The sequence below is a fragment of the Thalassophryne amazonica genome, chromosome 7 (genome assembly GCF_902500255.1).
Source record: "Thalassophryne amazonica chromosome 7, fThaAma1.1, whole genome shotgun sequence".
NCBI lineage: Eukaryota > Metazoa > Chordata > Actinopteri > Batrachoidiformes > Batrachoididae > Thalassophryne > Thalassophryne amazonica.
The window spans coordinates 94,035,038-94,062,339 of NC_047109.1; the positions used below are offsets into that span (position 1 = coordinate 94,035,038).

At 44.2% G+C, this 27,302-nt stretch overlaps 1 protein-coding gene across 3 annotated transcripts; it reads left to right on the forward strand.

Annotated features, from left to right (window-relative positions):
* si:dkeyp-84f3.5 (uncharacterized protein LOC334144 homolog) lies at window positions 1–26,394 on the forward strand. 3 transcript variants are annotated; one of them, XM_034175108.1, is made up of 3 exons: window positions 1–141; window positions 1,377–1,490; window positions 23,370–26,394. In XM_034175108.1, the coding sequence occupies exon 3, from the start codon at window positions 23,574–23,576 to the stop codon at window positions 25,428–25,430; it is 1,857 nt and encodes a 618-aa protein (XP_034030999.1). In that variant the 5' UTR covers window positions 1–141; window positions 1,377–1,490; window positions 23,370–23,573; the 3' UTR covers window positions 25,431–26,394. The 3 variants fall into 3 exon arrangements, with proteins under 3 accessions (XP_034030999.1, XP_034031000.1, XP_034031001.1); XM_034175109.1 differs by lacking the exon at window positions 1,377–1,490; XM_034175110.1 differs by lacking the exon at window positions 1–141 and having other exon boundaries at window positions 1,323–1,490.
* The last annotated feature ends 908 nt before the right edge of the window (window positions 26,395–27,302 follow it).

Below are 27,302 nucleotides of genomic sequence, written 5' to 3' on the forward strand. Positions count from 1 at the left end.
TTCATTCGACAACATTTGTCGCCATCACACCCTCTGTAAAAATGCTGGCCTGCGCTATTGAGGAATAATCGAGCGTAAAACAGCGATGCTTTGTGTCTGTTAAAACGGCTGCGAATGTTGTGAGAGGCGCTGCATTTCACGGTGAGTCATCGGGTTTCATTTTAACTGGTGGTTCTCGAATTGTTTTAATTCCGTGTAGCATTAGCTAGTTGCTAGCGTCTTTTCGTCACATTTTTATATTTGTGTGTTACGTTGCCACTGTTTGACTGTTGTCACGTTAGCCTTTTTATCTGTATTTTATCCCCATTTTCAAGACGAGTCACCAGGGCCTTCATGTTTTAAAGTAGGTATGGAGTAGAAAGTAGGCTAACATTTTTGTATGTTACTTAACGATATGGTTTAGCCCTTGAATGTGCCTGTCACATTGGGAGCGGAAGTCCTTCTGAGTCAGTCTTCCACTAACGGCTGCAACAGAAATCTCACAGCAGGGCTCGACATCGACCACTTTTTGCCACTGGCCCATAGTGTCAGGAGCTTTGAGAAGTTACTGGTCCCACTGAAATTCTACTGGTCTAGGCCTATGTGCGTGACGCGAACTACAGTTGCTGAATTTTAGAATTTTGACGCACTTTTATGCATTCTAAGGCTGAAAGTAACACTAAGACAGCACAAAACTGCCATTAGTTTCCAACTTTTTTGCATTTCAGTTTTTGTTTGAACATGTTTACTTTTGAACTTACTTGGTACTAATATTTTGTGTTACCTCTTTACATGATATTCATTGTTGAGCATGCCAGTAACACTTGTGCAGAATGACATTAAAAGTGTTAAATTATTACTATTTAACCTTTTATTTTTGTTTCAAATTTTCGTGCACTTTTTAAGTTGGAAGTGACCTTGCATGCGCTTTCTAGTTTAAGTTATTTTACGTTTTACTTACCATTTAAGTGGCTGGACTGAAAGGCGCAGGAGCCAAAAACATCACAGGAGTGTGATTTTTCTTGGTTCTTGTCTGGGCTTGGGTGGTTGTAATTTAAACATATTAGAGTTTCATTCATTCAAAGCGTTCTGTTTGCGTCTTCGTTTCCTGCAGCTTCTCGCACCGAGAATTTAAAGATGCTCACAAAGATTGCTGAATGAATGCTACACGTCTTCTTTGCAGTATATTGGTGGTTATTGGTCACCAACTGTTTGGGGGTGGACTATGAATGGATTTTGACATATGCTGTATTAATAAGGAATTGTGGAGATAAGGGAGGGGGAGGAAAAAAGGGGGTAAATTACTCTGAACTATGTTCTCTTGAATAACACTGTTCAATGCACGCTACATACATGGAAAACATACATTTCTTTGACCTGAAATCTCGTTTCCTCAGCGGAGCGTGTGCGAGACTGCAGGAGCGTGGTGCAAGACAAAAACAAACATGGCGGACTCGCTGAAGTTTGACACGGAGATGTGAAGAAGTTCGACGTGGCCACCGGAAAATATGGTAAAAAAAATTTAATTTTGCAAATATTTGTAGTGGCTCTAGCGGGCCATCATTTCATAAATTGTAGTGGCCTGAAAATCTGCCGAATCGCCATTGGGCCAGCCGGCAAATGGCAATGTCGAGCCCTGCACAGGCTCTGCTCATTCTTCAGACCTGTTCTTTTCCTTTCTTGGTGGGGGGTAAGAAACCTGAACCATAGCAACAAGCGCAAAGGGTGAAACAAAGTTGTGGTCTCTTCCATTTTAAATTTTCCATTTCTTCCTACCACCTATAGTCACGTCTAAGACACCCTATGGGTGCTCAATTATATTGCCTTATTTTGCTGATATTTGCAGTCACCTGTATTTCCAGTTGCACTCTGTGCATAAAGGAAACATAAAAATGGCTCCAATAAGTGTAAACCAGACTGGACAAATTAAATAATAAATGCATACCTTGCAACACAATAGAATTTTGCTGATTTTTACTTCTCCTCAAGTTGCTCTCAGCATCCATGGAGAATATTGAGCTGCTGTCCAACACTGTTTCTCACTTCAGGCATCTTCATTCTCTTCTTTCAGCTGCTCCCATTAGGGGTTGCAAAAGTAGATCAGTCGTTTCTATCTCACCTGTCTTCTGCATCCTCGGTCACACCAGCCACCTGCGTGTCCTCCCTCAGCACATCCATAATCCTTTTTGGCCTCCCTCGTCTCTTCTGCCTGGTGGCTCCAGTCTCGGCATCCTTCTTCCTCTGTACCCCAGGCCCCTCCTCTGCACATGTCCAAACTATCTGTCTTGCCTCTCTGACTTTGTCTCCAAACCATCCTATCTATGCCAGGGCTCTCCCCAGAAACTGAGGGCATTGTGGTACTCGTCCATCACCCAGGCCGAAGTCACCGAGGTGGTCAGAAAGCTCTTCGGTGGCAATGCTCCCGGGATGGATGAAATCCGTCTGGAGTACCTTAAGTCTCAGGGTGTTGTGGGACTGTCTTGGTTGACACGTCTCTGCAACATCACGTGGTGGTCAGGGACAATGCCTCTGGATTGGCAGACTGGGGTGGTGGTCCCTCTGTTTAAGAAGGGGTACCGGAGGGTGTGTTCCAACTACAGGGGGATCACACTTCTCAGCCTCCCCGGTAAGGTCTATTCCAGAGTACTGGAGTGGAGAATTCGAACTGTAGTCGAACCTCGGATTCACGAGAAGCAGTGTGGTTTTTGCCCCGGTTGCGGCACACTGGACCAGCTCTACACCCTCCATCGGGTGCTCAAGGGTCCGTGGGAGTTCGCCCTACCAGTCCACATGTGTTTTGTGGATCTGAAGAAAGCGTTCAACTGTGTCCCTCGAGGTGCCCTGTGGGGGGGTGCTCCAGAAGTATGGGGTCCGGGGTCCTTTGTTAAGGGCTATTCGGTCCCTGTACGACCGCAGCAGGAGCTTGGTTCGTATTGCCGGTATTAAGTGAAGCCTGTTTCCAGTGCACGTTGGCTTCCGCCAGGGCTGCCCTTTGTCACCGGTTCTGTTCATTACCTTTATGGACAGAATTTCTAGGTGCAGTCAGGGTGTAGAGGGGGTCCGGTTTGGGAACCACAGAATCTAGTCTCTGCTGTTTGCGGACGATGTGGTTCTGTTGGCTTCATTAAATCAGGACCGTCAGCATGCACTGGAGCGGTGTGAAGTGTCCGGGATGAAGATCAGCACCTCCAAATCCGAGGCCATGGTTCTCGACCGGAAAAAGGTACTTTGCCCTCTTCATGTTGGTGGAGTGTCCTTGCCTCAAGTGGAGGAGTTTAAGTATCTCGGGGTGTTGTTCACGAGAGAGGGATGGATGGAGCGTGATATTGACAGACGGATCGGTGCAGCATCTGCAATGATGTGGTCGCTGTATCGGACCGTCGTGGTGAAGAGAGAGCTGAGCAGGGGGGCAAAGCTCTCGATTTGCCGATCAATCTATGTTCCGACCCTCACCTATGGTCATGAGATTTGGCTCATGACTGAAAGAACAAAATCGCGAGTACAAGCGTCCGAGATGAGTTTCCTCTGCAGGGTGGCTGGGCGCTCCCTTAGAGGTAGGGTGAGGAGCTCGGTCACTCGGATGGAGTTCGGAGTCGAGCCGCTGCTCCTCCACATCGAAAGGAGCCAGGTGAGGTGGCTCTGGCATCTTTTATGGATGCCCCCTGGACGCCTTGCTGAAGAGGCGTTCCGCGCATGTCCCATTGGGAGGAGGCCCCGGGGAAGACCCAGGACACGCTGGAGGGACTACGTCTCGCAGCTGGCTTGGGAACGCCTCAGGGTTCCCCCGGAGGAGCTGGGGGAGGTGTGTGTGGATTGGGAGGTCTGGGCGGCTTTGCTTGAGCTGCTGCCCCCGCGACCCGACCTTGGATGAAGCAGAAAAAAATGGATGGATGGTTATTTTTTTTCAAAGTATTATAATATTGTTATTATTACACGCAAAAATGACTACAAAAGTGTTTAAGGGTTTGGGGGAGGGACGTTAACTATTCAAAAAATGCCTTTATCTGGATGATACTTATCGGATGTAATCAGTTTTCACAGTACAGCAGACTTATCAAAGCAGTGGAGCAACACTCCAACCCTCACCCCCCACCACCACCCTTCTGCATTTATGTGCACTATAAGCCCTCCCACTGACTAACAATTTCGCTAACTGACGGCACTTACAGACTAGGAAAGCTACAAAACTCCTAATGATGTGAAAATATAAAATTGCCAGGGAAAATAGAGAGGAAACACTCTAAATTTGAAAAACCGCATAATGGTACTAACATCCTAACATGATGGCACAGCACCATTATTCCATTGCTTAGGGAAAACCCTGTGTACTGTCCCTCTGGTATGTTCATTCCTAATCCTGTTCATCCTCATCACTCCCAAAGAGAATTACAGCATCTTCAGCTCTGCTTTCTGTATCTTTGTTAGCGCCGCCGTCTTTAAACCGTACAACATTATACAAACGATGTATGTTTGAGTGAAATGGTCAGAATATCTCATGAAATGTTATTTCCATTGCATGAATGAAAAAAATATTCATTATTTGTTTTATTTAACACCTAATAACAATCCTGACAATGTAGTCTGCACCTGATGCAGTGCATTGACTTCTTCATGTACAGACTGCCATCTGCTTCCCTCAGTCAGCGAAAAATCACGACAGCTCTTAATCCAACAGCAATTGTGCTTCAGGTAGCGATGTCCCAGTGAATACTGCAAATGCCTCCAGATGGCTTACAGCATACTCTATTTGTTTTTTTGTGTGTTACAAGAACGAGCACTGTTAATAAAACAAACCCCGCCATTTTTGTTTTTAAGCTAAGCACCATTGGCACTAGTGTGAGCGCGCACGATAGTGACCCTATGCAATGGTACAAAACAAATGGAACCAAATTTGCACTGTCAAAAGAACACAGTGACAAATCGGAGAAATGATCCATATCACATGACATACAAACCATCAATCAAATGACAAGGATGTACTTAGGTGTTAAATAAAGCTAGTCTCACTACTGTCTTACAGATTTTCCCCTTCACTCTTACAGATAGTCTTCTGTCACAAATAACTCTTGCCAACTTTCTCCATATCCAACTGCCTGCACTCTTTTCTTCACTTCTCTACCACACTCTCCATTGCTTTGGATAGTTGATCGCAAATATACCAGAGCACCCTAGGCCGAATGTTGATGATCGATTTTGGGATCATACCGTTTGATCTGAGGCCGCGTGTTATGGACAGTAGGGTGAAGAGAGGGCAGAGCTGTCAACAGATCACCATCTGGTGGTGAGTTGGATCAGAGGGTGGTGGAGGACTTTGGACAGACCTGGTAAGCCCAAAGGGATAGAGCAGGTGAACTGGAAACAGATCTTCAGCTCACACCTCTGGTGGCGCTTTTCTGACATCTTTGTGGGGGTTGGGGGCATTGAACCAGAATGGGCAATTTTCAAAGCTTCCATTGCTAAAGCAGCAGTGGGGAGTTGTGGCCTGAAGGTCTTAAGTGCCTCAACGGGCGGCATCCCTTGAACACGGTGGTGTACACTGGTGGTCAGGGAATCCGTACAACTGAAGGAGTCCTTCCGGGATATGTTATCTCGGAGGACTCTGGAGGCAGTTGTTAGGTACCGACAGGCCTGAAGGGCGGCAGTCTCTGTTGTGGGGGAGACAAAGCAGCGGGTGTGAGAAGAGCAGGTGGGAGTAACCTTGGAGAAGGACTTTTGGTCGGCACCAAGGTGCTTCTAGCGGACTATGAGGCATTGATAAGAATCAGCACCTCTAAATCTGATGCCATGGTTCTCATCAGAAAACTGATGGATTACCTCCTCTGGGTAGAAATGAGGTCTTGCTCCATGTGAAGGAGTTCAAGTACCTCGGGTTCTTGTTCATGAGTGAGCGGACAATGGGGTGTGAGATTGGCAGGAGAATTGGCGCTGCAGGGATGGTGTTGCGTGCACTGTATCGTACTGTTGTGACGAAAAGGGAGCTGAGCCAAAAGGCAAAGCTCTCGATCTATTGGTCAATCTTCATTCCTACTGTCATCTATGTTAGAGGGTTGGGTCATGACCGAAAGAACTAGATCGTGGGTACAAGTGGCTGAAATAGGTTTCATCATGAGGGTGTTTGCTGTCTCCCTAATACAGCGTTCACACTGGGCGCGATCAGACACTACAAATTCGCAGGGGTCGCGTGGCGACGGACGCGCCTCCTTCGCCCGGTGTGTCGCTCTGCTTTTGCTGCGAAAATTCACCCCGGTGCGTCATCAAATAGGAGGAGCTTCCATTCCGCTCGCCAGCTCCGGTTGTCAGTCAAGGTAACATGGCGGACCTTGATCACACGAAGCGAGTTGTTGTGGAAAGCTGACAAACGTCATGAGACGTTCCCAATTCAGGGACTATCGATATTTGCTGCAGGAGCTGCTTCTGGATGACGGCCGCTTTCAGCGGTCCTTCCACCTCTGCGGGACCCAGTTTGAGGACCTCCTGTCCCGTTCACGCGCACACATGTAAACAATTAAAAAAAGTAAAGAAACTCCTCTGCTTGCTGTGGGGCTGCAGCTCGCTCTTTCCCAAAAAACTAATTAATAATTGTGTTTAGAAACCAGTCACCATTTGTTTTATTATACATCTGTGTAGTTAATAAGTAAAATAATCTCCATGGACGATTCGCTCACGCGATAACGTAAAAAAAGAAAAATAAACTCCAATGCCGCTGCAGGGCTGCTGCTTGCTCCAAAAACTCTGTCATAATTGTGAAATAAAGGACAAAAGAGACATAAGTCCAGCTCACAGGCTGCTACCAGATACCGGACATGTTCACATCTTCAGTCAAACTCCAGACATCTCCACGTCACTACATATTCAGTCCCTGAGTGGTCATCGCGGCGCAACGAGATGAAAAAGTTCAGATTTTTCAACTTGGGGAGGAGGGCAACGCGATGCAATATCGCTCCACAAACACGCCAATTGCTCAAAATCGCTTCCCTCGCGTCGCTTCATTCGCATCCGTCGCGCTGCGTGACTTGGTGCCAAAATGTGTCATTCCATAGGGATTACATGGCAACCTGTTGCTGCAGTTGCTCACGTCGCGCCCGGTGTGAACGAAGCATTAGAGATAAGGTGGGAAGCTAGGTCATCCCTGGGAAGCCCAGAGTAGAGCTGCTGATCCTTCGTGTTGCGAGCAGCCAGCTGAGGTGTTTTGGGCATTTGGTAAGGATGCCACCTGGGTATCTCCAGACATGTCCAGCTAGGAGGAGACCCCAGGGAAGACCAAGGGCTAAGTGGAGAGATTATATCTCCACACTGGCCAAGAAACGCCTCTGTATCAGCCAGTCAGAGGTGGTTAATGTGGTCCGGGAAAGTGAAGTTTGGGTTCCCCTGCGACCCAGTCCAGATAAACTGTTGAAGATGAGCGAGTATTTATTTTTTGGTGGTTTCTTGTGGCATTTTGGAATTCGCTACATCCTCAAAAAGGTACATGTACTTGGGGCAGGTGTGCCATCTGCTGTTAAAGAGATGAAACTTCAGCCAGTTGCCCAACAATGGCCCTATTTACATGCACATAAACATGTATGCCATTAATCAGATTTATTTCATTCTTTTACATTTGCGCATTTAAGAATTCTAAAGAGCTCATTTCTTGGCTAGAGAGAGCATGAGCGCACTGCCTTTCCTCTGTATTCCTGCTGCTTTTTTTTTTTTTTTTTTTTTACCCAAGACCTGCTGTTTCTCTTTTCTCCACTTTGAAAGAAATCCAATTTATGAACTGATATAATTGATTTAATTTAAATTTATGAACGGTATAATTGGGCAATTTTGACTACTTTTGGTTTTACCTTCGTAATTTACTTTAAAAAAAAAAAACTGTTTACTTTGCCTTGTAAATGGTAAATGAATTTCATTTATATAGCAGATTTTTCCATCTGCATCAGACGCTCAAAGTGCTTTACAAATAATGCCACACATTCACTGCCATACAAGGTACTCACTACACACTGGGAGCAACTAAAGCCTGGGTCCCACCGAATAATGAAGGATGAATAATGAGCCACACATGGATGTGTCAGCAATTATTCGAAGAATGACCCACGTTTTCATCTATCACGCATCTGCTATGAAGGTGTCTCTATGTGCCTCTCTGTACCCCGCATTTGCCACGTAGCAGCCTCTAGTGAGCCACGATTGACCTGTCATTAGATCCTCGAATGAGTCGCATCAGCCACAATAAGCCACGTAGTGCTGTGATAGCACCATGATAACGCAATGTTGGCTGGCGCATGTTTAGCCATGGGTTTGGTCCAAACCTCCAGCCCTCCCACACCTAGTCCCTTTAAAGTGTGGGTTTTCAAGTCATAGATTCACAGCCACATTTAAAGGTGTCACATATTTTAAATGCAGTCCAAAAATAGATGTTCCAGTACAGACCCGCGGTTGTGCGCTGTGCGCCAGGCTGTTGTCCACCTGTAATGCACCAGACCAGCTAGAACCGAACTAAGGGGACCTGGACAGCTGCGTCTGTGTTCCTCGCTGGCTCCACGGTTTGCTGGCTTTATTCTGCGGCTTTAAACACACACACCATGATCCCACTTTTAACTTTGTGTTCGTCTGTTTATTTCTGCAAAATCGCTCCTTTGCGCGTGCTTCTGTTCTCCATTCATGAACAGCTGCCTCTGTGCTCCTTCTCACTGGCTTCCTTTCCATCCGTGGCTTGCTAGCTTTATTTTTTCCCTGGCTTTAAACAGTCATTTTCACACTATGATTCCACTTTTAACTTTGTGTTCGTCCGTTTATTTCTGCAAAATCGCTCTTTTGCACGCGGTGCCGATCTGCATACAGAATGAGGTGGCTGCTTTAATTTTATACTCCTGTGGATCACTTGCAAATATATATGTATTTCTTCCACAGCTTACAAGTCACCGTGATACAACTTTTTACTTTGTGTTATGTCTTCAAAATTGGTCTTTTGCGCGCTCTCCTTCTGTGTGGATGCACAGCTCTGCGCTGCTTTTAGTGGCTTCACTGGAGTTATTTCTTCCGCGGCTTTAAACACACATCCATTTTCATGCAGTCATCCAAATTTTAACTTTGTGTTCCTCCATTATTGACTGAAAAATTATTCTTTTGTGAGCTGGTGTTCTGCCTATGTGCTTGTTTGGAGCGTGATGAGTCACTGCCTCAGTGCACAGAGCGCACACACAGCGGAGCTCATGTGATCCATTAACAAGATATTAAATAAACTATATACAGTGGTCCCTTGTATATCGCGGGAGTTACGTTCTAAAAATAACCCGCGATAAGCGAAATCCGCGAAGTAGTCAGCGCTATTTTTTGCAATTATTATAGATGTTTAAGGCTGTAAAACCCCTCACTACACACTTTATACACTTTTCTCAAACAGGCATTAACATTTTCTCACTTTTCTCTCTTGTGTAAACACTCTTTTTTTTCCTTCTGGGCGAGAAGATTATAAACAGACACATGCAGAACTCTTCCTTCGCTCACTGCCTCCGGAGGTACGGATGCGGGACCTGCAAAGAATCCAAGTCCTCTTTCGGTGGCCACGGAGCTCTGCGTCTGCGGTGAACATCCGGATCAAAACAGCGAGCGTAGTCTATGGACCTGTTGCCAGATTTGGCGCAGCTCTGCACAGCAGACAGTGGGGCGGTGTGAGTGGCCCGCTGCTGCATTTATCGAGCCCGCAGAAAGCGCATTGGAGGCAGTGAGAGCAATCGCGGTGATGCCGACCGGTGCCACGCCCGGCCCGCCTGATAAGGACGCAGAACACAATGCGCTGTTTAAATTTAAAAAAACATGCAAAATTGCACTAAAAAAATTTGTGAAACTGCGAGGCCGCGAAAGGTGAACCACGTTATAGCGAGGGACCACTGTACATACCTTAACAGCTAGGAACTGTTTTATCAAGCTATAAAAACATTAAAAATAGTTACCTTAAGCTGTTCAAAATGCATTCCACATAAGCAAGAAAGAGAGGAAAAAAGCATCCAGATGAAACAGTCCTCTGTGATTCCACAAGCAATTACAGGTGTTTTCAGCATCCAAGTTTTGGCAGAAAATGATTAATCCGCTACAAAATATTTATTATATATACTGGTCCAGCGCACAGAGCAGGTGGAATTGTGTGCGCAAGAGGGCAGCCGCTGCAAAAATAGCCTCTCGGGTCCTGCGTAGCTGCCAGGCGCATGGATAATGGGCTTTTAGCAGGCTCGTAAGCACCACGCACATGCCTCTAAAACCTCATACACAAACTGCCCCACACTGTTGCTAAATTTTGAACATCTTGAAATAAGCGCCACGCTCAGAGGAGCCTCGTTAACTGAAGATAATGCCTCTCGGAGCCACTGTTGTCCAATGATAGTTGAAGAAACCCTCTCGTAGCAAAGAAAACATGCTGCGTGGCTCATTATTCATCCTTCATTATTTGGTGGGACCCAGGCTTAAGGGATTAAGGACCTTGCCCATGGGCCCTTAGTGATTTCCGGGCAGGCTGGGATTTAAACTGAGGATCCTCTGGTCTCAAGCCCAACATTTTAACCACCAGACCATCATATCCCCTTGTTTGGTGTCATTTTTTTTCAGCACGACCTCACCTGTGTGACTTTACAGTTTTCTTTCATTCTGACATACTGTATTAACACAGTGAACCATAATTCACACAAAAACAAAATCAGAGTTAAAAGTTAGTTTTCTGACTGTGAAAACTACAAACATGTTTAGCAAGCCATTTTTATGGCTTAAAGTGTAAATATAAATTGTAAATTTCTAAAACATATGTATAAATGTAGCAAAGTTATATACAATTATTTACATTTAAAAGCAAGAAATGCTTCAGGTGTTTTTTGTACAACTATTTAGTTGTTTGTGATGGAGTTTGACTGTCCTGTGCTCTGTGCTGTTGTTTACCGTCCACCAAAATTTAATAAGGATTTTCAGGAGTTTTCTGAGCTTCTGCCAGATTTTATCCCAAAATATGACAAACTTTTGGTCTGTGGTGATTTTAATATTCATATCTGTTGTCCTTCTAATCAGCTGGCTGATTTAAAAAGCCTCCTGAACTCTTGGTCTAACACAAGTTGTTGATGGACCAACACATAATCTTGGACACACTTTGGACCTGGTCATTTCTTATGGGCTCTCAGTTTCACTTATGAAATAGCAGCGTCTGATATGTCCTTATCACTTTCCTGTTATCTTTGAATTTACTGCTCCTCCATCTGCTGGTAAACCACTTGTTCCTGTCTCTTGCCGCCGTTTGGTCACCTCCTCGACAGCGGGGGATTTTGCTGCTGCCTTCATGGACTCTGTTTTATGCCATGAATGGACTGGTTTCTCCATTACTCCCAGATAACATCCTTTCTTCTTTCCACTCCGCATGCACAGTAATTTTGGACTCTGTTGCACCGATGTGCTGCAAATCCAGGAAATCAAAATCTGACCCCTGGTTAAATGCTACAACCCGTGCCATCAGGCAACACTGCAGACGGGCAGAGAGAAAATGGAAAAAGGCAAAACTACAGGTGTGTCTGGGTTTTCTGAGGGACAGTCTAACTGACTGTCAGAAGGCTGTGAAGGAGGCAAGAGCACAATATCTGTCTCATATTATTTCTAGCAATTGTCATCGTCCCAGTGTGTTATTTCAGACTATAAACTCAGTTGTAAATCCACACACCTCTGTTTTGATGGACGCTACAACCGCAACCTGTGAGGAGTTTCTTCATTTTTTTTTATTGACAAGGTTTCATCAGTCAGACAGAACGCTGATCAGAACTGTCATGTTGAGTTGTCTGCTCCCCGTGCACATTCTGCTGTGCTCGAGCAGTTTGAGCCCATTTCTTTTGCATCTCTTGCTGATGTTGTCAAACACATAAAATCTACAAGTTGTCCTTTAGATGTTGTTCCAGCTAAGGTGCTGAAGGTTTTTAATACTGTTGGGGCGGGTCTCCTAACTTTTATCAATGCTTGTCTTAGATCAGGGTCTGTTCCAGCTGCTTTTAAACATGTTGTGGTTCGACCTCTTCTTAAAAAACCTCACCTGGACTCATTAATTTGATCCAATTTTAGACCTGTGTCTCATCTGCCATTTCTATCTAAGGTTTTAGAAAAGGTTGTCTTTTTACAGTTACAATCATTTTTAGAAGACAATCTCATCCTTGAAAAATTCCAGTCTGGGTTTAGATCGTGTCACAGCACTGAGTCAGCACTTTTAAAAGTTCATAATGATATTACTCTGTCGGTGGATGCAGGGAATCCTGCTGTGCTGGTTCTGTTGGACCTCACAGCAGCCTTTGATACTGTGGATCACACAGTACTTGTTTCCCGGTTGGAACATTTTATTGGCATTCATGGTACTGCACTTAAGTGGTTTAGATCATATTTGGCTGAAAGGAGCTTTTCTGTCATGATTGGGGACCTTTCCTCATCAACTGCTCCTCTGTGCTGTGGAGTGCCGCAGGGATCTGTCCTTGGGCCGATTCTATTTTCTTTGTACATTCTGCCATTGGGGTCAGTTATAACCCAGCACAACCTGTCCTTTCATTGTTATGCAGATGATCTGCAAATCTATCTGCCTGTGAGGACTAATGGGAGTGATGCTTTGTCATCATTATTTAATTGTATTCGTGATGTAAAGCAGTGGCTGTCCCAAAACTTCCTTTACCTGAATGATGGTAAAACTGAGATCATGGTGTTTGAGCGCTCTGGCATACCAAATGTGGTAACACCAAATTTTGGTGCTTTGTCTAACTATGTAAAACCAGCTGTCAAGAATTTGGGAGTGATATTTGACAGCTGTTTGCGGTTCGATCAACAGATAAATTCTGTTGTCAAAGCTAGTTTTTTCCAACTTCGCCTTTTGGCTAAAATAAAGCACTTTCTCAGTAGACGTGATCTTGAGATGGCCATTCATGCTTTCATGAGCTCTAGACTTCATTATTGTAATGCACTTTATTCGGGCATTAATCAGTCGTCTCTTGCACGTCTCCAGTTGGTGCAGAATGCTGCTGCTCGTCTTTTGACAAACACTTTTAGACCTGAGCATATTACGCCCGTCCTGTACTCACTCCACTGGCTTCCATTTCGTTTTAGAATTGATTTTAAAATTTTAATGTTTGTTTTTAAAGCTATTTATGGCCTTGCACCTCCCTACTTGTCTTAAATTTTAACTTTGCACACCTACAGTAGGACATTAAGGGCGTCTGGCCAGCTTTACTTAGATGTTCTGAGGTCATGATATAAACGCTGGGGTGATCATGCTTTCGCGGTAGCTGGCCCCAGACTGTGGAATGAGCTACCTCTTGAGTTACGTACTATTCCTGACCTAGCACTTTTTAAATCTAAGTTAAAGACTTATTTATTTAAACTGGCTTTTAACACTTAGTGGGGAGATGACATGTTCTGTTTTTTATGTGCTGTTTTAAAATTTTATTCTATATGTGTTATTTTTTGTCAATTTGTGTTTTTAATGTTAAGCACTTTGGACACCAGTCGGTGCTGTAAAGTGCTTTATAAATAAATGTTGATTGATTGATATTTACAAAACACTCAGATGTCACAATAAGATTTAGAATGTAAATATAAATGGTAAATTTCAAAAACACGTGTACAAATATAGTGCAGGAAATGCTAATGCTAAACTATTTACAAAACAATCAGATGTCAAAATAAGATGCAACACATTTGTGCCACTCAAAAAAACAAAAAACAAAAACAAACAAAAAACAATTCCTGTACAACACTGGACATGGGCACATCACAGGCCTGACACTTCCAGGGTGTGTCACTCCTCTTGTCCATCTGGAGGCAGTGTTGGCACCTCAGTCTGCCTGTGGTGGCTTTTTGGCCAGGATTTGTGCCTGTCGCAGTTGGCACAGGAATGTGATTCTGGCTCCTGTTCTGGGGCACACCTGTCTTGTCGTGCTGCAAACCTGACACACCAGCTCCACTATAAAGTCTTTATGTTTCATGGGCTGCGCTTGCTTGACACTGCTGATGTAACAGTGCAAGATGAATGCATTTGTGGCTGCAGTGTCAAGGAAGTGCAGCGATACAGTCCTGTACCAGTGAGCAGTTTTTCTATGGATGGAATAATACTGGATGAGCTGGTCAGACAGGTCGACTCCACCCATGTTTTTATTATAGGCCACAACTGGGGTAGGACAGGGAATGTCTTTCACCATCCAGTGTCCATCCTTTCCATCTTTCCTCCTGCTAGGCACCATCTCACATGAAAAATTAAAATGTAAGTAGTTGGAAGAGTGCCCCGGCTGGCTTAACTGCACCAAGTAATCTAGGGCTGAAACGATTAATCGAGTAATTTGAATAATTCTATTACAAAAAATGTTCAAGGCAAATTCTTTGCCTTGAGGCTTCGTTTAAAGCTCTAGTACATACACCAGGTCTATATGTGGCGCTGTAACGCTCCCACAAAAAACAGAGAAGAAGACCATAGAGCATGCCCATAACTAATGTAAGTGCTAATCGATATAGCAGGTGATGCTACAGGTTTACAAAGCCACACGCTGAATAAAATAAAGCCTTTTAAGAGAAAGGGTCTGCACTGATTGTCTGAAATGGTATATTGTCTTAAAAAAAAACAAAACACAATTTGCTCCACTGGCTACTCTCCACCTCTGCGGATGAAGCGAAAGGACGCACACTTGAAATGAATCATGTTTAACTACCCCCCCCCACCCCAAATGCCTATATTCAGGTTTGATAAAAGTTTTTATCAACAGGCTGTACAGTTAATTTATCTGTGCAGCTTTGTGGAAACGCTGAACTACACAGCTGTTTTTCAAAGGCTGTGTTATTTGCCAAGCATCCACAGAAAACAAGGATTTTGACTTCAGTTTGAGCTACACTCTGTACGGCATGTATAAATATACACTGAATAAATCAAACGAAATATGCAATAAGAGAGGAAAGAAAAAAAAAAAAGAATATCCTGTCCGCAGACTGATTTCACAGACTGCCTTATAGTTCGGCAGAGCTCCAAAACTGTTAATCTGAAAAAAATAATTACCCGGGAAAACAGAAAGAGAGAGAACATCCTAAACTTAAAAATCTGCGTGATGGTACAGCGGCATTGTGCCATTGCTTAGGGAGATCCCTGCCAGGACTGATATTGTTTAAAAACACAAGAGTACTTTTTATCCGATTACTCGAATAATCAATGGAATACTCGATTCCAAAAATATTTGATAGCTGCAGCCCTCAAGTATTCCCAACCCCTCAAAATGCATAGAGAAGTCAAACCGTACATGTACAACTATGATGTGATTGTATGGAGGAGACAAGGGATGTCTGGAGAGTAATTACAGGAGGAACCACCACTACCCCGCATGCCTTGAGGGTAGGTGCAGACATATTACTGTTCTGGACTTAAGGCCGAATCACACTCTGACAGACAGAGAAAAAGCGTTAGTTATGTGTTTAAATATTTTGTCTGTTGGCAAATTCATCAGTGTCCCATGGATTTGGAGTACTAATGGACAGATGAAGTCACATTTTAACAGAGTACTGCACTGAGCAGAAGTATCTTCCTGGTTTTCAGACAAATATACTGCATTTGAGCAAGGTTTGTCTGTCTGAAAGCATGATGTCATGTTCCTTTACTCGAGCATCTCCTTGCTGAGAAAGGGATCTATTTCTTCAGTTCTTCCTCTGATTGTTCTGGACTTTTTGACCAGTCAGAATGCCAGAATAAACCGTAGTGGCGAGGTTTTCCACCTGTTCACCACTTGAAGTTTTGAACACGCACGAAACTTTATGACAAACTTGGCAGACATCACAAGGCAAATGGGAAAAGGACTTTTGTCAGACAAAAATGAACATGAAAGTATAGAATCAGTTCCTCGTACATTTTGTTGATCGGTCACAGGGTGACTGGGACTTGAGCCATCAGCATTTGGTATCCATTTGGCAAGATGTTCGAAGGCATTAAAAGATTTGCCTACAGTGCATCCGGAATGTATTCACAGCACTTCGCTTTTTCCACATTTTATCTTACTGCCTTATTCCAAAATTGAGCGAATTAATTTTTTTTCCCATCAAACTTCTACTCGCAACAACTCGTAATGAAAACCTGACAAGTTTTTGTGTGTGTGTGTATTTGCAAATTTGGTAAAAAAAAACAAAACTAAGTAATCACGTGTACTCTCTCTCCAGCACCTCACAAGCTCCATCAGCGTTGGTGCACAACCATTTTCAGATCTCTCCAGAGATGGCTAATCAGATTCAGGTCTAGGCTCTGGCTGGGCTACTCAAGGACATTCACAGAGTTGCCCTGAAACCACTCCTTCGATATCTTGGTTGTGTGCTTAGGGTCATTGTCCTGCTGAAAGATAAACCGTTGCCCCAGTCTGAGGTCAAGAGCGCTCTGGAACAGGTTTTCATCCAGGATGTTTCTGTACATTACTGCATTCATCTTTCCCTTAATCCTGACTAGTCTCCCAGTTCTTGCTACTGAAAAAACATCCCCACAGCATGATGTTGCCACCACCATGCTTCACCGTATGGATGGTGCCTGGTTTCATCAGACCAGAGAGTTTTGTTTTTCATGGTCTGAAAGTCCTTCAGGTGCCTTTTGTCCAACACAAGGCAGGCTGTCATATCCTTTTTACTAAGGAGTTGCTTCCATCTGGCCACTCTACCATACAGGCCTGATTAGTGGATTCCTGCAGAGATGGTTGTCCTTGTGGAAGGTTCTCCTCTCTCCACAGAGGAGCTCTGATAGGGTGCCTATCTGGTTCCTGGTCTCTGCCCTGACTAAAGCCCTTCTCTCCCGATCGCTCAGTTTAGATGGGTGGCCAGCTCTAGGAAGAGTCCTGGTGGATCCGAACTACTTTCTTTTACAGTTGATGGAGGCCACTGTGCTCATTGGGATGCTCAAAGCAACAGAAATGTTTCTGTACCCTTCCCCAGATTTGTGCCTTGAAACAATTCTGTCTGAGGTCTACAGACAATTCCTTTGACTTCATGCTTGGTTTGTGCTCTGACGTGCACTGTCAACTATGGGACCTTATACGTAGTCAGGTGTGTATTTCCAAATCATGTCTAGTCAACTCCAATTAACCTGGAGAAACATCTCAAGGATGATCAAAGGAAACAGGATGCACCTGAGCTCAATTTTGAGCTTCATGGCAAAGGTAGGTAGCAAGTATGCTTTGGCCAAAGACGGCCGAAGTATACCGAGCCGGGCCTGGAACTTTCCGCTTGTTGTCATTGTAAACCACATGCATGAGGATGGTGCCCTTTATCGTGACACAGATTGCTGACACAGCCAAGGAGCTGTCTGATGGCAGCTCTCTGCTGCTCACAGATTAAAGCTACTTTATGTACAAACCAAACTCATACTGAGCTGTGACTAAACACTAGGGATGGGTATTGATAAGATTTTATCTTTCTATTCCTCTTATCGATCTGATTCCTTATTTATTTCCTTCTGTGAATTTTTTTGTGTAGGCCTACTAAAAATAGGCTTTACAGGTTTTCTGTGTGAACAACATTTTGAGTCTTAAAGCAAGGGTCGAATTAGTACGTGCATGTGCTAGTTTGTGCACGTATTATTCGAGCGGTGCATGTAATTTTATACTGCATTAGCACTGGTGCAAGTAACTTTATCCAAGTTTTATCAACTAGAAGCACCAGTAGAATTAACCAATAAAGGAATAAATAAAGAAAAAAAAATTTCCAGTGTGTTGTCTTCGTCTTCCCTGCGTTTTATGACTCTCACACACGGAGCGAGTAGCTGTGCTCTATTTGTTGTGGAAAGCTGACAAACGTCGCCAGCGGTGCTGTCCCTGGGTTCACATCTTCATGAGACATTCGCAATTCAGGGAGTTTCATTATTTGCTGCAGGAGCTGCAGCAAATAACTAGAGCTGCAGGAGCTCCAGTTTGAGGACCTCCTGCCCCGTTCGCGTGCGCACATGTAAACAAAGAAAAGAAAAGAAAAGTGGCTGCTGCTGTGGTTCCTCACACTCTCTCCCCTCAAACTCTGTCATCATTGTGTTATAAACCAGTCATCTTCACGGACGATTAGTTTGCACGCGCACGTGAAAAAAAAAAAAAAAACCTGGCTGCTGCTGCGGTTCCTTACGGAACCCAGGAGAGGTCACTTAAAGTGATATTTTTTTCTGGCCATGATAATTTGTGCACACATTTTCCTTTAATTGAGCCCACAAATTAATAAAACGTGCTGTCAAATTAATAAAATGTGCGCACGTTTTCCTTTAATTGAGCCCTCGAATTAATAAAACGTGCACATATTTTCCTTTCATTCAAAATGAACTCCATAATATGAGCTAAATTGTCATCCTCATGATGGGGAGATGCTTCGCCCTCAGCATCCTTTTTAATGTGCTCAAACTCCAGATGATGCCATGCTGGGCAGCTGGAGTTCTCTGTATGTCCTTCTGCACCCAAACCATGATACACTGACCAGATCCATTTCTAATGGGGAAATGTATGACACCGTCTCCTGGTTTGTTGACTAATCATCAACATTTGTGTGTCAAGACAATATTGAATAATTGAGTGCATGTTTTACAAATTGTGGCCACGTTTAAGTAGATCGTGCCCTTGTTTTACTCAAACGATGCTTAAAATGTGTGCACAATATAATAAAACGTGTGCACGATATAACAAAATTAGCGCACAATATAATAAAACGTGCGCACATTCTCTCCACATGCAAAACATTTTGCGATGACACTTCCAGGGCTCCATAGTTCCTCACACTCTCTCTCCTCAAATTCATAATTGTCATAATTGTGTTATAAACCAGTCACCATTTGTTTTATTATACATGTGTAGTTAATAAATAAAATCTTCACGGATGATTCGTTCGCGCGCACACGTGAAAAAAAACAAACTGTCTGCCGCTGCTACTCTCCCCAGAGAGGTAAAGTCTGACACATCAGAGGAGGAGTTTTAAGGTTGATATAAGACTGACTTTTGGTTGTGCAAGTAACTTTTTGGTGCAAGTAATTTTTTTGTTACTAGCACCAGTGCAAGTAGGTTAAAAAATGTATTTCGACTCCTGCTTAAAGTAAATATGAAATTGGTCACTGGATCCTTGATCTCTGGACATCAATAGATCCATCCATCCATTTTCTTCCGCTTTATCCGGAGTCGGGTCGCGGGGGCAGCAGCTCAAGCAAAGCCACCCAGACCTCCTGATCCACACACACCTCCCCCAGCTCCTCCGGGGGACCCCCAAGGCGTTCCCAAGCCAGCCGAGAGATGTAGTCCCTCCAGCGTGTCCTGGGTCTTCCCCGGGGCCTCCTCCCAATGGGACGTGCCCGGAACACCTCTCCAGCGAGGCGTCCAGGGGGCATCCGGAAAAGATGCCCGAGCCACCTCAACTGACTCCTTTCGACGTGGAGGAGCAGCGGCTCGACTCCGAGCTCCTCCCGAGTGACCGAACTCCTCACCCTATCTCTAAGGGAGCGCCCAGCCACCCTGCGGAGGAAACTCATCTCGGCCGCTTGTACTCGTTCTTTCGGTCATGAGCCAAATCTCATGACCATAGGTGAGGATCGGAACGTAGATCGATCGGTAAATCGAGAGCTTTGCCCCCCTACTCAGCTCTCCCTTCACCACGACGGTCCGATACAGCGACCGCATCACTGCAGATGCTGCACCGATCCGTCTATCGATCTCATGCTCCATCCGTCCCTCACACGTGAACAAGACCCCGAGATACTTAAACTCCTCCACTTGAGGCAAGGACACTCCACCGACCTGAAGAGGGCAAAGCACCTTTTTCCGGTCGAGAACCATGGCCTCAGATTTGGAGGTGTGATCTTCATCCCGGACGCTTCACACTCGGCTGCAAACCGCCCCAGTACACACTGAAGATCCTGATTTGACGAAGCCAACAGAACCACATCGTCCGCAAACAACAGAGACGAGATTCTGTGGTTCCCAAACCATACCCCCTCTACACCCTGGCTGCGCCTAGAAATTCTGTCCATAAAAATAATGAACAGAACTGGTGACAAAGGGCAGCCCTGGCGGAGGCCAATGTGCACTGGAAACAGGTTTGACTTACTACCGGCAATGCAAACCAAGCTCCTGCTGCAGTTGTACAGGGACCGGATAGCCCTTAGCAAAGGACCCCAGACCCCGTACTCCCAGAGCACTCCCCACAGGGTGCCCCGAGGGACATGGTCGAACGCCTTCTCCAGATCCACAAAACACATGTGGACTGGTTGGGCGAACTCCATGAACCCTCGAGCACCCGATGGAGCGTGTAGAGCTGGTCCAGTGTGCCGTGACCAGGATGAAAACCACACTGCTCCTCCTGAATCCAAGGTCCGACCATCGGTCGAATTCTCCTCTCCAGTACTCTGGAATAGACCTTACCGGGGAGGCTGAGGAGTGTGATCCCCCTATAGTTGGAACACACCCTCCGGTCCCGCTTCTTAAACAGAGGGACCACCACCCTGCCAATCCAGAGGCACTGTCCTCGATCGCCACGCAGTGTTGCAGAGGCATGTCAGCCAAGACAGTCCCACAACATCCAGAGACTTAAGGTACTCAGGACGGATTTCATCCACCCCAGGAGCCTTGCCACCAAGGAGCTTTCTAACCACCTCGGCCTGGGTAATGGATGAGTCCGCCTCTGAGTCCCCAGTCTCTGCTTCCTCTTCGGAAGACGTGACAATGGGATTGAGGAGATCCTCGAAGTACTCCTTCCACCGCCCAACAACATCCCCAGTCAGGGTCAACAGCTCCCCACCCGCACCGTAAACAGTGCTGGTGGAGAGCTGCTTCCTCCTCCTGAGGCGTCGAACGGTTTGCCAGAATCTCTTCGAGGCGACTGATAGAACTCCTCCCAGACCCAAGTTTTTGCCTCTGCGACCGCACGGGCTGCGGCACGCTTGGCCTGCCGGTACCTGTCAGCTGCCTCTGGGGTCCCACCTACCAACAAAGATAAGTAGGACTCCTCCTTCAGCTTGACGGCATCCCTTACTTCGGTGTCCACCACTGGGTTTGGGAATTGCCGCCGCGACAGGCACCAGAGACCTTGCGACCACAGCTACGAGTGGCTGCATCGACAATGAAGGGCGAGAACATGGTCCATTCAGACTCCATGTCTCCAACCTCCCCCGGGATCTGGGAGAAGCTCTCCCGGAGGTGGTAGTTGAAGACCTCGCTGACAGAGGGTTCCGCCAGTTGTTCCCAGCAGACCCTCACGATACGTTTGGGCTTGCCAGGTCTGACTGGCTTCCTCCCCTCCCAGAGGATCCAACTCACCACCAGGTGGTGATCGGTCGACAGCTCTGCCCCTCTTCACTCGAGTGTCCGAGACACGTGGCCGAAGGTCAGATGATACGACTACAGAGTTGATCATCGACCTCCGGCTCAGGGTGTCCTGGTGCCACGTGCACTTATGGACACCCTTGTGCTCGAACATGGTTTTCGTGATGGACAAACTGTGACTAGCACAGAAGTCCAACAACTGAACACCACTCGGGTTCAGATCGTGGAGGCCGTGCTTCCCGATCACCCCCCTCCAGGTCTCACTGTCGCCGCCCACGTGGGCGTTGAAATCCCCCAGGAGAACAATGGAGTCCCCAGTCGGAGTGCTATCTAGTACCCCTCCCAGGGACTTCAGGAAGATCGGGTACTCTGCACACACATGGCGACTGAGCTGGGGAGCAATAAGCAATGCGACCCCAGCTCTCCGCCTCTCCCTGTGGGCAACGCCAGAAAAATGAAGCGTCCATCCCCTCTCCAGGAGTTGGGTACCAGAGCCCAAGCTGTGCGTGGAGGTGAGCCCGACTATCTCTAGTCGGTATCTCTCAACCTCCCGCACAAGCTCAGGTTCCTTCCCCATCAATATCAATAGACATCAGTAGAAATAAACAAAATCTGTAGTTTTTGTCAAAAGCATATGCTATCAGATATTAATGGCACAAATTTAACTCCGTAGCCTCTGAGTTGAGCTCAGCCGACTGCGCTGCACGTCAGGATGTAATTTATAAATCACGGACAACGTCTCATTTTGGGAGGGAAAAAATGTTTGTTGTCTGTATTACGTTTGGAAAGAGGTGTCATTTAATTTAAAACGGCGATTTGCTTTGAAGTTATTAATTCCGACCAGACTCTATCTTTCTAACTTGACTCGGCAGAGAGCAGCACAGCATTTGGAGCAGTACAAACGTAACGTAGGACGATTCTCATTTCTTGACCGCAGCAAGACAAGAGTTCCAGTTAGTGATTTTAATCCACACAAAAGTGACTCATGATCGACATATTTTAATGGCTTTGAGAGGGGTTAAGAAGCGGACTTGCTGCTTCTGAAAAGTGGAGCTGCAGAGTACCAACAAAGCAGCGGGTCAGAGCACTGCTTCATTGCTTCAAGCACAGCCGCTGCAGAAGTGGTTGATTACAGACCCGTTGCATGGTCTGCAATTAACGTAGAGAAATAAGTTTTCCCGATAAACACCCTCAAAAACAACGGCTTGTCTGAAGGACCGATAAGGGAATCATTAAACAAAAAGGCTATTGATGTCGGTGGATCGATTAATTTCTTAACGATTCTCCAAAAGAACTGGTTCTCGATACCCGACCTTACTAAACACAGGTTTGAACTGAACCGTGACTTCTGTGTACCATGACACCCTTACAAGCCCATGTCCAGGTCTACAGACACGATACATGTCAAGGGTATTAAAAGGAGCATGAATCTAATGTGCATATTTTTGATGATGAAAGGAAAATTAAGTTCCACGAAGAAACCTAACCCTACCTGGACCTTCTTGCTCTGAGACAAGTGCTAACCACTGGTCAGTGTGGCTCTTGATCAGATTGACTTGACTAATTGAACTCATTCGCTGCAGCTAGGGCAGGAACAGCTAAATTGTGCATTACTGGGGCCCTGGCACTGCGTTAAGATTCATGCTTGCATTTAAAGCGTAAAAGTTATTGCATGCTGCGTTGGACATTTTTCTACTGGAAAGAGACAAAAGCCGTAATGAAGAAGCCTACTATAACACAGGTGTACCCAACAAAATTTCTACTTACAACTGCCAATATCTTATACCAGTGGATCAGCTGAGTACCGGTTTCACCTAGCTGGCTACTCCCACCAGCCTTATGTTAAACTTTTCTATACATTGCTTCCATGGCCCAGTAAAATGATAAATTAAAAGTATGAATATGTGCTAGTTAGTCTAATATAACTTTTATGATGTCTACTTCTCCATATATTGTGTGGCCTATCTGAATCTCAATGCAAAGATGATGAAATGTTCCTTAAAATAATTTTACTTTGAGTATTGTTACATTAAATAAATAGGTATAAAATGTTTTGAAAATATTTCATATTTAAATTCTATATTATTTGATCAATATTTTATTTCCCCCTCCCAGGTGCTGATGTATCAGAGGAATCCTTCAACACAGATGTGACATGAAGATCCCGAGGATTGCATCTTTTTAGAGACAGTGAGTTGAGAGTGTTGCCATTCAGTGATTCCATGGAAGTAAACTTTGGGGGTGTCCTGAATGGAGTTACACCCTTACTTGCAGACTGAGAAGTGAATAAAAAAAGCACTTGGACGCCTTCGTTTCATCATGGAAAGTCAAAAATTAGTGAATAGTGATGTTTCAAGACTTACTTCTGATGAGTCAAGCACCTTCATCTGTACTGAGTGTGGCGATGGGTTCACTAAATACTCTAATATGTTGATCCACATGACTATTCATGGTCCTTTGGAGTCGTTTCCTTTAGATGGCTCCTCCAATGGATTTGAATTCCCCAGAGAATATGTGCTACAAGAAAATGGTACATTGACTGTTGTAAATGGACTTGTGCAGCCACATTCCTCTGTGACACCAGTTTCTTCTGAAGTCCTCCCATCACATTTCCAATCCCATGTCAAGCCAGTGTCTTCAAATCTACAGTCTCAGTCTTCTGTGTACAGTGAGGTCGTCAAACAAAAACCAGCAGAATCGGAGAAACCTCATCAGGGCCATTTCCGTTGTGACACATGCTGTAAATTATTCAACAATCTGCTGAATTTACATTGTCACCAGCAATATCGAAACACAGAGAGCGGCTACAGGTGTACTTTGTGTTGTAAAGTCTTTAGTAGTACACTCGCACTCAAGGATCATGTCCGAGGTCATGCAAGTGAACAGGTTTATTTCTGTGATAATTGTGGTAAGCGATTCCTTAAAAGAGATGCATTGAATGCTCATCAAAAGGAGAGCCATGTTTCTCCCAAGACCACCACTTTGGGTAAATCAGAAAATAATCAGGATAAAAAGGTTGAGAAAACCTACCCTTGTAAGAAATGCAAGCAAATTTTCTTCTGGGTGTCAGATTTTCAGACACACTCACTTTACCATTGCAAAGGGAAAGAACGTGATGTTACCTTTAGTCTGGAAATGGAATTGAAATCCAAAAATGTGGAAGACGTGACACGTGAAAATTGTCACAGTAACGGCACATCTGTTAATGTGAAGGATGTTGATGATAAAGACTTTGGTGATACAAGCCCTGCAGTTGCGAAAAACTCAACTTTTACACCATACAGGTGTGGTTTATGTGGGGATTGCTTCCCAAAGTTGGCAGACCTGAAAGAGCATCATCTCACACATCAAACACAAGAGGAAATAGATAAATTAAATCAAGAATCGCAAATAAGCCTGAAGCAAAAATTTGGGCTGAAAAGCAGGCGTGTAAGGAGAGCGAATCCAAATGGCAAACTGCATCCTTGCAAGCATTGCCATCGTGTCTTTAATCATTCTAGTAGTCTATCGCGTCACATGAGATACCACAAAGGTACAATGCACACGTGCACATTTTGTGGCAGACATTTTCCCCAACGTTGTGATGTGAGAAGGCATATGGCTATGTACCACAAAGCTGAGTTGGATAAGAAACCTGCCTTAAAACACTTGGCCTTACCCTCATGTCCAAAAAATGGTTCTGTGCCCAATTCTTTAATTGATGGGGAAAATAAGAGTTCTTTAGACAATGACCACGCAGCGTTGGAACCACAACAAAAGGTGCAGCAACCGGGAAAAGTGGGTAGGGTAAACTACAAGTGTCAGGAATGTGGAAAGAGATTTGGTCTGTTGTGTGTCTACCAAAGGCATTTACGCTACCACAAAAAGGAACCCAGTAAGAGTCCCCAACATCTAACTCGGTTCAAGAATTCCTCCTCCCTTGACAATTGTCTGAAGAATCGCACAACGGGAGGCGATGTAGGAAAAACGCCTCTTGCTACTGATGCAAACGATGACCCTATTCTCCACAAGGGCAATTCAGAAGACTTGGAGGACGACTATATGGATCATACTCAAAATGACAAAGGAAATTCGTCAGAGGCTCTTTATGAATGCACTGAGTGCACAAAAACATTCACATGCTTGGAGACATTTCTTCAGCACCAAAGTACTCATGGCTCTGAAAACGCCGGCTAACTACCACAGGTTTGATTGGGTACTGTTTGGTGTGAGGAGTTATGTCATTTAATTCTTTTCGATATCATTTTGAAGTGTGTATAAAATGTAGTTATTGGAAAAGATACAGCCCCCTCTCTTTTTTGTGTGAAGAGTAAATATTCGCTGCACCGGCTACAAATTAGTGTAGCTCTCTATGGTAAACCTGGGAAGCAATTTGTGGGAACGGCAGAAAAAAAATAGTAGTAGTTTTGCTATTTATCATCCTTTCTGAATTTGTACTCTTTTCATCAAGATTTTTAATTGTACTCTTAAGATAAATGGTCTTTGATTATGTTAATAGTTTTGCTCACATGCTGCTTAGTTGGTGTGTTTTTATTTATTTTTTTTAATATGTAAACTGTGTGGTTTCTGATTTGTGTTTTAATTCCAAATGACACTTTCACAAGTATACCTGAACCAATCTGGACTGTCTGGGGTAGGAATGTTCTCAGAGTGCCTCATTCATACAAGCACTCAAATTTAGGATCACAAGCATGACACCCCTATTCACATATCACTCTGAATAAGCTTTTTTCACTTCATGTGGTTACTGTTGAGTCTGTCGTAGCAGTTATCTCTTATGAAAGACTAAAACAGTAGTTGCGTCAAGTAACTTCTGTTACTATCCTTTGTTACCTTCCCAGTCCACAACACTTTTTTTTTTTTTAATTAATGGTACGAAGCTTTGACTAAGACAAATGTTACTTAACTGTTCATCTGTGACACCATTTAGATTTTTGTTTTTTCTTTCAGCAGCAAACAAATTATGTACACTGAACATCAGTAACAAGATAGAAAGTTAACGCGGTTATCTCTGGACTTGAATTACACTATGTAACAAATTTTTATTTTTGTTTTGTTCCTGGGTACACAGTGTGTTTTCCTAACCTGTTATGCCTTAAATAAATAGAAAATAGCTGTTATTCCACAGAAACTTTGCTTCTGTGATCAGGACAATATTTTGAAATTTGTCTGTTTTCAAGAATATTCTCGATTCGCCTTCACTACTACTGAGTAGTCTTCTAGAATATTCTTTAACGGCTAGAAGTGTCCAGAATTTTCTAGAAGTTTCCAGAATTATCTAGAAATTTCAAGAAACTTTTAGAACTTTCTAGAACGTAAAAAAAAAAATAAAATCAAAGTTTGTGCTGAATGTATAGTGCAGCGGATAACTGAAAAAAATGCTTCAAATGGTGATGCAACCACCAAATTTGGCACACATACTCCTTAGACATTACTTTTTTAAAAATGCCGGGTACCCACGTGAACTTTCAATAGGCGGCCAAGAAGGGGTCAATTGAAGTATTACACAGGGGTCAAAATTTAAAAATGCTCCAATCATATTGAAAGGTATTCCATATTATTTGTCTGATCATAAAGATTCCAAAAAGGTATAGTTTGGACTATCTGTGAATGAATGGTCTGGAGTTATGGGGTAAAAACAGCAAGAACACTGAGAAAGGTCAATTTCAGTTTGTACAGGGGTCAAAAGTTAAAGTTGCTTATCTTATCTGTGAACATTCATTCACAGATAGTCCAAACTATGCCTTTTTGGAATCTTTATGATTAGGCAAATAATATGGAATACCTTTCAATATGATTGGAGCATTTTTAAATTTTGATCCCTGTGTAATACTTCAATTGACCCCTTCTTGACCGCCTATTGAAAGTTCACGTGGGTACCTGACATTTTTAAAAGAGTAATGTCTGAGTATGGGTGCCAAATTTGGTGCTTGCATCACCATTTGAAGGATCCCTCAGTAAATATTCACTTATCTGCTGCACTAGTAGTCATTTTTCCATAGACTTTAGACATAAGCAGTTGAAATATAACACTTAGAAGCCAGGAAC